The 12,788-nt window shown below is 44.4% G+C and overlaps 1 protein-coding gene across 1 annotated transcript; it reads left to right on the top strand.

Moving 5' to 3' along the window:
* Positions 1-2,362: 2,362 nt before the first annotated feature.
* Positions 2,363-12,535, top strand: LOC133354693 (DBIRD complex subunit ZNF326-like). Its single transcript, XM_061571745.1, is given in 9 exon segments — positions 2,363-2,575; positions 2,577-2,589; positions 4,225-4,296; positions 5,754-5,763; positions 6,972-7,113; positions 7,539-7,650; positions 7,950-8,083; positions 8,782-8,877; positions 10,519-12,535. Coding segments are annotated over 9 exon segments (1,452 nt in total). The 5' UTR covers positions 2,363-2,470; the 3' UTR covers positions 11,287-12,535.
* Positions 12,536-12,788: the final 253 nt, after the last annotated feature.

The raw sequence follows: 12,788 nt of genomic DNA, 5'->3' as shown, positions 1-12,788 counted from the left end.
AGAAAGTGCTAGATGCCTGGGTCAGGAGGTGAGAAGTGAATTTGGGACAATTTGGAGAAAGCAAACGATGTGGATTGAGCGTTTTGCTGAGGGGAACGGCTTCCTGGACGAAGCTGTAGAAGAAATTATGTTGTGGAAACCGGCCTAGAGGTAGAACAAGGAAACGTGCTTGTGAGGTGACTTTAAGAAAGGCTGTTTAACAAAAACTGAGAACTCTGGTTCAGACTGGGCGGAGGGAGCTTGAACCAAGAAACCTGGCAGAGCACTCGATGAAGACGCTTGCAATCACTTGATACGTTTGAAACGTGTCTCGTATAGACCTTGTTAGAATGTTTACAGAGGCCTTGGCCAAGTACACTGTGAGGTTGTTGACCTCCACTAGTTTTTTTTATCCCACAGTCGAGTTTACCATTCACAAGTTAATTCAGGTATCAACTGATCAACTAACATATAATATCTTATTGGTTCTTTCGGTAAAGTCACGTAGAAGGGAAGTAATAAAATAAAAAAGAAAACATAATAAAATAAAATAATTCTCACGACGTTTCGGCTACAACGCAAGCAGCCGTCTTCAGGTGAAGAATGAGACACTACCAAGCTAGGAGCTTATATATAAGCTGCGTTGGGGGTGGAAGAGCGCCTTAACAAAAAGAATGTGCATATGAAGAGGAATTTAGCATATTCATGGGAAATGCGTAGGAGGTGGGCGGGGGGGTTTCAAAGTCATTATGCCCATGCATTATGCAGGATCAGCAGCACCAAGGGGGGGTGCAGGGATTAGCAGTAACAAAGGAAAGGAATGTTAATGATATGTAGCTGCAGTTACTCAACAACCACGTAGAAAACTAAAGTATAAACTACATTAAAAACTAAAGTATAAACTGCATAGCACCATCAGTATGCTTACTATACTCTACAATAAGCTGAGTTACTAACAGCAAGTAATACATTACAATTCTACGTCGTAAAAATTATATAATATGCTTCCATCTAAACTTTATTCTCTTACATCACACGAGCATATACCGTACTATATACTGCACCCCCCCTTGGTGCTGCTGATCCTGCATAATGCATGGGCATAATATGACTTTGAAACCCCCCCGCCCACCTCCTACGCATTTTCCATGAATATGCTAAATTTCTCTTCATATGCACATTCTTTTTGTTAAGGCGCTCTTCCACCCCCAACGCAGCTTATATAAAGCTCCTAGCTTGGTAGTGTCTCATTCTTCACCTGAAGACGGCTGCTTGCGTTGTAGCCGAAACGTCGTGAGAATTATTTTATTTTATTATGTTTTTTTTATTATTTTATTACTTCCCTTCTACGTGACTTTACCGAACGAACCAAGAAGATGAATCCCTGCAGTCACGAAAGCTTTAAATCGAAATTTAACATATAATAGTTGCACTTGTTACCTTGGAAAATAGTTGCCACCGATTAAACATTATTTGGTAATACCGCTGCATTACCAGTGGGGCACAAGCACAAATAACACGAACATTCAATACATTTGTCAATGACACTGGCCGGACAAAACAAAAAAGTAAGTATATCATCGGTGACATTTCGGGCAATGACCCTTATTCACAGCTCAAGAGTTTTACATGCGTGCTGTCAAGAAGAGCCAATGCCCAAAACATCGCTTGTTACATTTTTCTGCGCCGCTGTTATTGTCGTATGCGAGTGTTTTGACACTGGTTTGGGGTCGGGTGTTTCCCGCTGGGTTTTTCCAACGGCGTTTCCCTCCAGTTGCATTTCCGTAACAACGGTAATGCTGCTGCTTGGCCGCGTTATTTTTATGCTACAATACGTACAACAAGTAGATCCACGATGATCGTATCGGCTGGATGTGCAAAATATCGACAAATCGTGGTTTATGTTCCTTTTATAAATGTATTTAGACAAATACTTTCTGGCAGTTCAAGCATTAATTCAAGTTATAAATGTCAATATCTTTTAAATTGGTGCTTTTCTAAATGTTATTAGGAGTAACTGATGACGTGGTCGTTGTATCACGTCATAATTTGTGTAGTGTATGTCATTACTTCTTTGACGTATAACAGTGACGGCATGTGCCTCTGTCGGTGTTGCAGGTTGTAAATGTGCAGGCCTGTGGCAGGATTTTGTTGAGTGAACTTCAGTCGAAGAACGTTTCCGACATCTTGCTGTACAGCTAGACAAAAACAATATAAAATGTGAAATACAATTCCATAGTTATGTGAACGGATAACAGGACAGTCGTCACATCTGTAAATTGTATATCGTATCACGTAATTTCACGAAAAAGTAAATTGTAAAACCTTGGCAATATTTGTGTATGCAGGAAAAATCCCTGCTGAATCAATTTCCCGTGGTCTTGCCTGGGATGTTCCATCAGTTGCTTGTTAATTATGTTTGTTTCGTGTTGCTGCCAATGTGTTGGTGCAAGTCGAGAGAGGATGGTTTAAGAGCTGACCTGTTGTGGTGATGCAGACCGGAGAGGCAACCGGGGTGACAAATGCACAGCAATCTGGAGGCGCAGTGAAGAGGAAACTGACCCAGGGTGAGCAGCCGTTGGCCAAAAAAACCAGATTTTGAAGATCACTGTAAGTACGCGCGATCCGAGAACGACTCATTTTCAGTGGATGGGCGAGTTAATCTATATAAGAACGTTTCAGCATTGATAAATTAGTACATTTGGTATTCGCACCGTTATTATGGTGCAGGGCTATCGCATGCCTTATAGACTTGCCGGCAATTACAGTTGAGCAAATTGAGGGTAATGTTGACATTTGGACCATGAATATGGCACACAATGGCCTCGTTCCGAACGGCGACGTGAGGGGATCTGTGACGTTGATTTTGTACGCTCGGTGCACCCACAATTACAAGATGCACTTTTTCCCCATATTTTAAAGAAAAATGTTTGGGGGTATGACTAATAATTGTGTGACCAGATGTGTATTCCATTATTGGCAGTGGTTACAAGTTGTGATGCATCTTACAAACAAGCTGGGATTTTCTGTTCTCCGATCTTAAAACACCTTTTCACATGTATTATTATTCGTTTCCAGACTGCAAACATTTTGTTTGGATGGTGGGTTTTCTTAAATTTGTCTTCATAGCATTCTGCCAAGTTGTACCCACGGCACAAAGGGAGAGGGCTGGCCAACACAATTCCCTCTGGCACAAATGTCTGCAGTCGGCAGTGATGGCTCGTGTGTTGTGACGAGGCTCAATCGCGATGAAATTTGTACGCAGTTGCCCAGTTCCATTGCTGTCCTAAATTAAAGGTCACCTTTCTGACTATTTTGGGCTGATAGCCATGACCAGGTCTTGTCATATAGATTTTATATAGCGCCTTAGTCCAAGGTGCTTTGCAATCATAAAATTGTACATTTGATAATAGTGGTGAGAATAAATAGTGGGGTTATTAAAAGTGGTGGTGTCGTTATGGTGACGGCAAGGAAGACAGGTCGGAGTGTATGAGGGCTTGGGGTAGTGATCAGGGTTGGTAGTGATAGGGGTAGTGATATGGATAGTGGTAGGGGGAGTGTTTGCCTAGTCGTAGCTGCGGGCCGGGCATGGAGTAGCAGTAGCAGGATAGGCAAGGGAGATGGATTATTACTCGTGTCATTTCCACATGCAATACTTCCTGCGACTTACTGTTATGCAATGCATTTTAAAACACTTTTCTGTGTTTCAAAAGTTATTGTGGGGGGGGCCGAACTGCAGTCAATTGCCAGCTCAGATCATCGTATCCAATGAGCCGCCAATCAGGTTTGGGGAAATGTTTTTTTTTACGGCCCCTTCAAGCCACGTCCCACTGAGCCACAGAGCAGTCGAGTAAAATATTTCCCCTGAAACTGGTTGACTTGTTGGGATATGGAGATCTGAGCTGGCACTTGACTGCAATTAGCACCCTGGAGTTTTTGAAACCATGATTATTGTGCCATGTCTTACGCCTTCTTTTAAAACTTTGTTTATTATTCTTATGAAATGTTTCCAGCCTTACATACCCTTTTGGCTGGTGGATGTTCATCATCAGTTACACAAATGTTCAAGTAATTTGTCTGCAGTTCAGATGATTCAAAGTTCCAATATTGACATTTACAAGTTTAACTTACAGAGTAACATATGTTGAGTTGTTTTGTATGGCTATAAGAATGACTCTAATAAGTTAAATTATCTTTAACAATTCAATCTAGATGAAATGTAACCCATTGCACTGTTTTTTTCAGCACCAGAGAGTGAAACCACCAGTATATTTGGAGGACTGTGGTCAACGAAACCCAAGGGCCCTAGACGCAAAGGTATTGTGTTTGCATTACTAGCGTGGGCCATGTCACACCAAACGCTAGGCGAGTCAATACATGGACGCATTAGCGGCACGCGGGTGTAGCATAACACACCGGTCCTCGTAAAACAGTCTTACGATGTCGCCGTTGCCCTTGAGTGAGCTGCACATTCTCCCATCAGAAGTTGCCTTAGATTCAGCAGCAGCTTTCCCATTCGAACGTGCGGTGACGCCACGAGTCGTACTTTTCTGATGCCACCGTCCACCAATAAATTATTCCGGAAACGAATAGAGGAACCGTCGCGACCAAGCATAGGACACGAGGAGTCAAATCTGCCTTTGGAGCACGGAGCAGCCAATTTGTCATCGGGCTGGGTGCTTCTATACGGCAACAGATTGTGAAGCTTTGTGTTCAGCCGCTCGTAAAAACATTCGTCTTCCGGCTGTTTGGTCATCACGATAACTGATTTTGACGCACCACCACCTTACAACATTTTCTGACTGCGATTGCGAATCGTGGGAAAATAATTATTACTAAAAATGTGCTTTTATACCGCACACCAAAGGTGTTCTGCCAATATGTTCACACGGTGTTTTCCTACTCAAATGAGCATTGAGTTGTTGGTGCTCCTCTCCTGTTGACAGTCCTGAGTCGGTGGTAACAAATCGGGGGTTGGGGCAAATCTTACCCACAGAACAACGACTGTTGACTTCCCCATATTGGTACTTGTTTTGTCGACCAACGGAGGGAAGATGGGCTTAGTCAAATTCCCCCCCCCCCCCCAACCAGGATATTAACGTAAAGCTTTTAGATGTGGGGGCTGCTCACTTTCCCACTGAGCCACCTCGCCCGTATAACCACTTCAAGGAAATTACATTTTATTCAATGGTCAGTGGGTGTGGTTAAAGTTTCTTCAAACAAGCAATCCGTTCACTCAAGTCTCGTTACTGTGCCAGACATGGTCATTTGTTACCCTCCTGTTGTCTTATTATCATGAAAATATATTTAGATTTGGATGGTGTCGTTCATGCAAATTGCATCTCACAAGCTGGAAGGCAGCAGCCAAGCAGTGAGCTGGTATTTCCAACAATTGCCCAAGCTTTGCAGTCCTCTATATTCAGATGTTTTCGGCCAATTAATGAGTGCATGTGGGAAAAGGAACAGATAATATCAGTCGGCACTTTCCTGTATCGCCGCCTTAACCAGGGGTCGACGAGCGGCAGCTTCGGAGACACGCGGCTTTTTTAATTAAAGGGACTGCATTGCGGCTTTTGAAATATTGAGGGTATCTTTTACCGAATGTGAAAAACATGGCTCCTCTTGTTATATTGATTGCTGTGACCCCCTGACCATGGGAGTCTAGTTTACCATGTCCTAAGCCATACCCTGCCTTGGCAGAATGAAGATCATGAATGTTGTGAGCAGAGATTAACATTTTGCTTTGCTTTTTTTGCATGTCAACTGGATGAAAGGTACCAAAAAGTGAGTCTTGCATCTTATTCAAATGGGTTGTGACTCTATATGATTATTTCACTCTCAGTGTTAATCAGGGTGGCCAGCCCGATTTCGAACTGCAAACCTCGGATGGGTTGTGATTGGAGGCCTTTGGTTGCCCAGTCACTTAATTATACTGTATGTGGCATAAGCACAATTGTCACGCTTTTTTTTTAAGATGGACTTGGAGAAAGTACAACAACCACAATTGGCATGAAACATGTGTTTTACCATATATATGCATGCACGCACTTGAAAGAGTCTCCCCAAAACTTTGCAGGAGGGTCCTGCTATGTGTTCGTGGTAGGGGCAACGATTGCACACAATGGCCTACACTAAATCGAAAATAACATCGCAGGCTCTTTCATCCACTGAAGTGGGCAGTGGTGCCTATTGTATGGGAATTACACTTGCAGTGTTAATCAGGGCCGCCTGCTAGATTCGAACCACGAATCTCTGCGAACAGTCAGTGAACGCGCTATCGCTGTGTCTGCCTCCTAGTGCAGAAACATAAAAGGTCAAACCAATTTGCTATATTCCAGCAGTACCAGGTGAATTGTACTGAACACAAATAACTTTCGCTATGGCATGCAGAGTAGACTTACCTCAAGTTTAAATTGATTGAAGGTTTGCCCGAAACCTGGCAATAATCCGGCACCAAAAATATGTCGGCTTGCTTGCCATGGCGGTAACGTCGTATGCAATGTGACGTCCTGATGACGAGTGACGTACAGCTTGAGACTTAACATTATCACTAAATATATACTTCAGCGGATGAATGCATGTCGGAGAGCATTGAACAGTCCACGCATTTGCATAATTCTTCCTCCTTGGGTTTTTTTTTATTGGCCCGGGTGCGATGGTGCATTCCTGTAGTCCCCAGTTCTCTGGAGGCATGGTGAGGTGTATCACGTGGACGGGAGAGTTCGAGACCCACTGGGCTGCGAGCTGACGGGGAGACGCCAGTATATAAATAAGTGGATGTGAAACCATCTGTGCCGATCTATGAATATGATCCCATTTTGTTTATGTCCATTTACCTTGATTTCCTCCCACAATTGTAGTCGTTAATAAAACTGACCAAACACCCCAATCGATAACAATAATTTTAGACTTTTTAGCCTTGTTCTTTATTGGGCAGATTAATAACAACTATTTATTGATACTTGTTTCCCCACACCTGTTTTCTTACTCAGGCCACAGTATGGCTGCAGCCTCTGCCAGATCCGCACGAACAAAGCGTTCTTCATCAAGGGCCACTTGGAGAGTGTGTACCACCAACAGTCGCTCTCTTTCCTTGAAGAGGAGTTTGACAAGGATGTCTCCAAGTTCCTGCATGTCAGTGTAACCAGCCACCCACCACAGCAGCCAGCCATCCACAGTGACACCCAACCAGTCAATCATCCAGCTGCTCTGCCTCAACACCCACTCAGCCACACATCTACCACAACATCCACTCATACACCCAGCCACGACAACACCCACTCAGCCACCACAACACCCACTCAGACACACATCCACCACAACATCCACTCATACACCCAGCCACCACAACATCCACTCAGCCACCCACCCACCACAACATCCACTCAGCCACCCAGCCACTCATGGACCCACAAAACCCACCCAGCCACTCACCTGCCCAGCAAGTGCTTTAGTTAACTTGTCCGCACAGACCTTTCAGTGTTACTACCTTCAAATGTGTGAGTTTTCTAAAGGATCTCTTGTGTCCAATTTTCTACCATGTTGCCGGACGTATGCAGAAGCTAATCTGGAGGAAAGCCGACTTTGTTATGAGGCGGGGAAACGAATCTAAGTGCGTCCTTGGCAACAGTGACGACATCTTCACGCGGACTACAAAGCGAGCAGAAAGAGGTTGGTTCTATGGTTCAGTGGCGTAATGTGTTGCAAAGGCTGGCAGGATGCGTTGTCGCTTTGTCCTCGCGTTGCAATGACTAACATCGCACACGCAATAAATGCATCGTCAACCCCGGCCCCGACACCTACGGGGTCCCGAACCAGATTCACGTATGTCGTCTTGTTAGGCCGGCATTTCACGTGTTTTGATTTTGACTGGTTCTGCAAATAGCCGGTGGAAAAAATGTGCCGTGAATGCCTTGTACTGGTTCAGCAGTGCAAACCATCGTTTTGTGTGTCTGTGCGCGTGTGTGCAGAAGCAATCGTCCTGGATGAAGCACTGGAGATGAGAACAGCAGTGCAGTGTCATGCCTGCAATATGTTTGTGCCGTACACATTTTCAATGGTGGCTCAGCACCTTGAATCTCCGGAGCACCAGCAGAATAAATTGGTGTGTGAGTATGGGACGCTGTGGCTTTATGGTTAGCACACTGCGGATGGAAATTAATCCACTTGATGTGCTGCCTATTCTGGCAAGCCATGAGAATGGTGGCTTCGATGCCTCGGGTAGACACTAAATTTCCAGTAAATTAACTTGTGCAGGAGCCCCATGCTCTAAGTTGCAGTGGGAGATTCCTGTAAATTAAATCGCTTGGATTATTTTTCCAGGTTGTTGACTTCCTGCCGCAGCCCTAATGCGAAATAAAAAGGCACCCTAAACCAATTTTTAAATACTATAACTTTTCCTTACCAAAGTTTACTTTTCCAGTTAATATTTTTTCCAGTTCAGGGGCACCACGGTGGGGAGATGTTAACTGCCTCGCCTTGTATACAGGAGCTAGTGGGTTTGATCCCGATGCCTTTATAGTTGGAGTTTGCATGTCTCTCTCCCCGTGGTCACGTGGATTCTTCTCCGGGTCCTCCGTTTTTTCCCTCCACATTTAGAAACATTAGTTTAGAGTTTGGTCGCTATAAATTTCCACCATGATAAGCCCCTTCGTGGAGCTATAGTTTACGGCCAGGTCGCTTATGAAAAGAGCTGTATGGTTCAGTCGGCCTTACCTGGTGAAATAAAAATAGCTTGGTTTGTTTCTTCCAAAATCTATCGATTGAATCTCAATGAGAGTTCCTGCTTGTCTCTTTTCAAAGGTGTACGTGACTGAAAGGAAGACTGTGGTGGTTGCTGTTGCCAAGAGCATTCTGGGAAACGATAACAACTCCGTCCTCCTCAAGCACTTCAAAGAGGTGTGTGCACTTTGGATCACCTCGACACATTAGCGTGTCGTGTACACAGCTGCTTGGACAACAAAGGTTGGATTCACGGTTAGGCTCTCTAACGGGGCCATCCACACGCTCACCACTCGTCACTTCTAAATTCCGTGCGGTGGCCGCACCCAGAAATCTATAATAATAAATAATATCACGAATGTTTTCACAGGCAATATTGTAGTTCGTCATGATTGATGGTTTTATTCTGACTTTAAATATGGGATTTGTGCTGAAGATGTTTGGTGCAATTTCAAGCGAAACACCGTCGTATCTAATTGCCAAATTTGGATGCGAGGTTTTTCAAGTTACCGTCTTAACTAAAACAATGATAATCGACGCGTTGATGTACGCTTCACATTTTTTATTTGTTTGGCTGTGTTGTGTTTTGGAAGGTCTTGCAAAGACATTTTGCCAAATCATTCCGTGGCAAAACCAAACAATCTATTATCTCACTGTCTCTGTTGAGCCGTGTCCTCTCTCAAATAATCGCCAATCAAGGCCTTCCATTTAGCTCTGTCCATGATGTTCACTCAAGAACCTTGCATTAGCTAACTCCCAGTTATTCATTTTCTTGCGTACTTAATTCGCCATGCTCCCCAGCTTCAGTCGATCTATTGATTCAAAATGTATTACTACGTACCCATAATTCCATCGTAGCACATCGAAATTAAAGCCCCGTACTAAGTTTTATATTGTTAAATTATTCACAGCTGCCACAGGGTGCTGCCACGGCACCGTGGCATCTGTGAATAACATGAGAGTCACAAGATTCAGACTTTCCTGGGTACGCAGGGTAACGGTAGTCGTAGTAGTAATGGTTACACGCCAGTTTTGCTGCTCCACTTGATCATGTGGCAGTGCTGATGGGGCACCATGGTGGCGAGGAGATGTTAACTCCCTCACCTGGTGTACAGGAGGTCGTGGGTTCGATCCCGACCCTGACAATGCATGTGTATAGTTGGAGTTTGCATGTCTCTTTCCTCGTGGTCACGTGTATTATTCTTCGGTCCTCCGGTTTTTCTGTCCTTATTTTGGAAACATGACTTTAGAGTATTTGGGTGCTATAAATATCCACTTGATAAGCCACTTGGTTGAGCTATCATTTGTAGCCAGGTTGGTTCTGAATCAGAGCTCCATAGCTCGGTGGGCCTTACCTGGTGAAATTAAAATTAGTTTAGTTGAAATGGTAGAATAGTTTAGAGATCCTTTTCCCTACCCTGAATTAGAAATGGCCTTGACCTGCCCTGGAAGGGGGGTTGAGGCATCTCAGGGCTCAGATTCTCGCGGGACAGGGTTAGACTCCATCTTAACCCCACCCATAGTCACGCATCTTCGCACTCACCGATAATCTACATTAACAAATTTCAGCAACTTGTGAGGCTTTTCTGGATGAACAAGCTTAATCAAATGTATGCAACTTTAACACCACCCTGGCACAGTTGTGTCTCTGCTGCTACATTTGTGGTGTTACCAATTACATGAGAAGTTTAAGAATGTGTGGGATGTGCAGTTGTGCAGTGCACCTACATTTCTTTTTGCGTTTGTTTGTGCCACAATCTAGGATCGACACTCATTGATGGACTTTTAATTTATATCATTTCCTTTCTTTTTTTCCAGGGCAAAGAACCCTTTAACAACCCCGAATATGAACACCTCTTCATTTTCTCCGGCCATGGCAAGAAGCAGAATCCAGTGGCAGTGGTCAGCGAAGAAACCAGCAAAGAAACAGCCGCTAAAGATGATGCAGAAGTCGGGGAGGCAGCAGCGGAGCTGGCTACGCCGCAGAGCTCTGAGCAGACACCCGCTGATGAGGCAGAGATGCAAGGCATTGCACAGGAAGATGCCGACGATGATCTTCTGAAAGAAGACGAGCTCGCAGAGGCTGCGGCTGGGGAGCCCGAGTTGTCGGAGGGTGCCACTGCTGACGGTGTTTCAGGTGAAGATGTGGCCAATCCCCCTTTTGACCATTTGGAAACAGAAACGCAGGAGGCCGATCTCGGAGAAGATGGAGTTGTTGTTGACGACGGCGAAGATGCAGTGAGCTACGGAGACTGCGCCGCCACCGCACCGGCAGCAGAAGAAGAATCGTTTCTTGGCTCTGTTGGTCAGGGCGATGCTCAGGAAGGTCAATACGTAGATGGTGAGGAGTCGGCGGCGTCTGCTGTCAAGGCAACGCCTGTCCTGGAAGAGGCGGTGTCGCTGCCCGCAGAAACCCTTCCATTTTTTGAGGATACCATGCCGTCCGATTGGAGCCAGAGCAACGCGAGCGTGGAGATGCCCATAGTCATGGGAGGAGGAACGGCCGCCGTTGTCCGCAAAAGTCCGTACGGGACGCGGAAGGCTGGGAGGGGTCGTGGTGGGGCCAGCAAATCTAAGGCCACATAGAGGGCCTTGTTTCAATGCACAAGTTTATTTGCAAAATGTGCAGCCCAATTAAATTTCCTTCAATTTTTGCCGTCATCGTTTTCAGGTCTTTGGTATGTATTACTAAAGTGGGGCCACATGTTGGAAATGTTGATTAATGCCCGATACACGTCTCTCACATCCGGCCAGTGCCCTAATGACATCGTCGCAATGGGTTAAGTGCTCTTGTCACGTCAGCGTGTTATATTGTTCATCAGACCCTGCACGGTCATTCTCCCTGTGCGAGTGGTAGCGTGGTTTTGTCATGTATGTTGAACTTCTTTCACGCCGAACGTAGCTAGCCCTGCTAATTGGAGGTGTGGGGGAAGGACTACAAACTAAACACACAAAGCAGTTCTGAAGAAATCAGTTTTCAATCCAGATTTTTTTAAAGTGACTAGCATTCCAGATGGCCGCAGAAGCGCATCTGAAAGTGTGCAATGCAGTCACCATCTTTGTTCGATGGTTAGCCGAAAGTCCTTGTGGATAATCCTCCGATTAGCCACGGTTGGCTAACGTTGCAGTGCAAAAGAAGTTCAACTACATTAATCAGTGGAAACCTGTGCGTGCTACCGATTATTTCACTTCCACTTTTTCACTTAACTCCTAGTTCTTCAATAGCTACTTTCCTGACATTTTGTCGGCTAAGTTGGAAACGGTGGACCTGTGTTTAATAGCAGTAGATTAAGTGCATTCAAGAGCAGATGGAGATTTTAATTGTATTCTGTGATATGTTTAAAGAGTAATGCGGAATTCAATTATCTTCCATCATTCAAAGTATTGATTTTCAGAGTCGCCCATATTTTCCTCCCATATCTGAAGAGGCATTTAACACATTTATCACATTAACCTACAGTGTAAGGGGTAGAAGTTGTTTTAATAACTACTTGGTAAAATGAGCTGGTTTTATCGTAGTAGTTGTTTTTTAATGTTTTTTTGTTATTGTAGATTAGTGCGGGAGGAGGGGTTGGTGCTTTTGAATGTTTACTAATTTAGATGCTTTGCTGTTGTCATGTGTAGTCACGCCAGGTAGATTTTGTTTTGCCTCGTGAGAAATCCAGAGATATGGGTGACTTGTATTTGCGAGATTGGACCTGGGCTCACGGTAATTACAAAACAAATTAACTTGGGCACAGAAATTAAATGTCTAAATGCAACTGTTCACGTGGGAAATTCAAAGTTGTTGTGTCCAAACGTCAATGTATTTACGAATAAATTCCTTCGAATGCAAGCTGACTGGCTGATTATGTTTAGACTGATCGATTATGTTTAGACTGATCAATGCAACTGCAAATGCTGGGTGGTTGTAGTTCTTGTTTTATCATCTCTGTTCATTGACTCTGCACTTGCTTTCTTAAGAATTGCGCTCACCAGCTTAAAAACCAGGCTACAGTCTACATTATAGACTTCCAGTACACCCACCAAGGTTAAGAACCAGGCTACAGTCTACATTATAGACTGCCAGTACACCCACCAAGGTTAAT

The sequence above is a fragment of the Lethenteron reissneri genome, chromosome 48 (assembly GCF_015708825.2).
Source record: "Lethenteron reissneri isolate LAM-NWPU_2019-01 chromosome 48, ASM1570882v1, whole genome shotgun sequence".
NCBI classification, from domain to species: Eukaryota; Metazoa; Chordata; class Hyperoartia; order Petromyzontiformes; family Petromyzontidae; genus Lethenteron; species Lethenteron reissneri.
The sequence above is the reverse complement of the archived record's forward strand: the minus strand, read 5'-3'. Positions and strand labels throughout refer to the sequence as shown.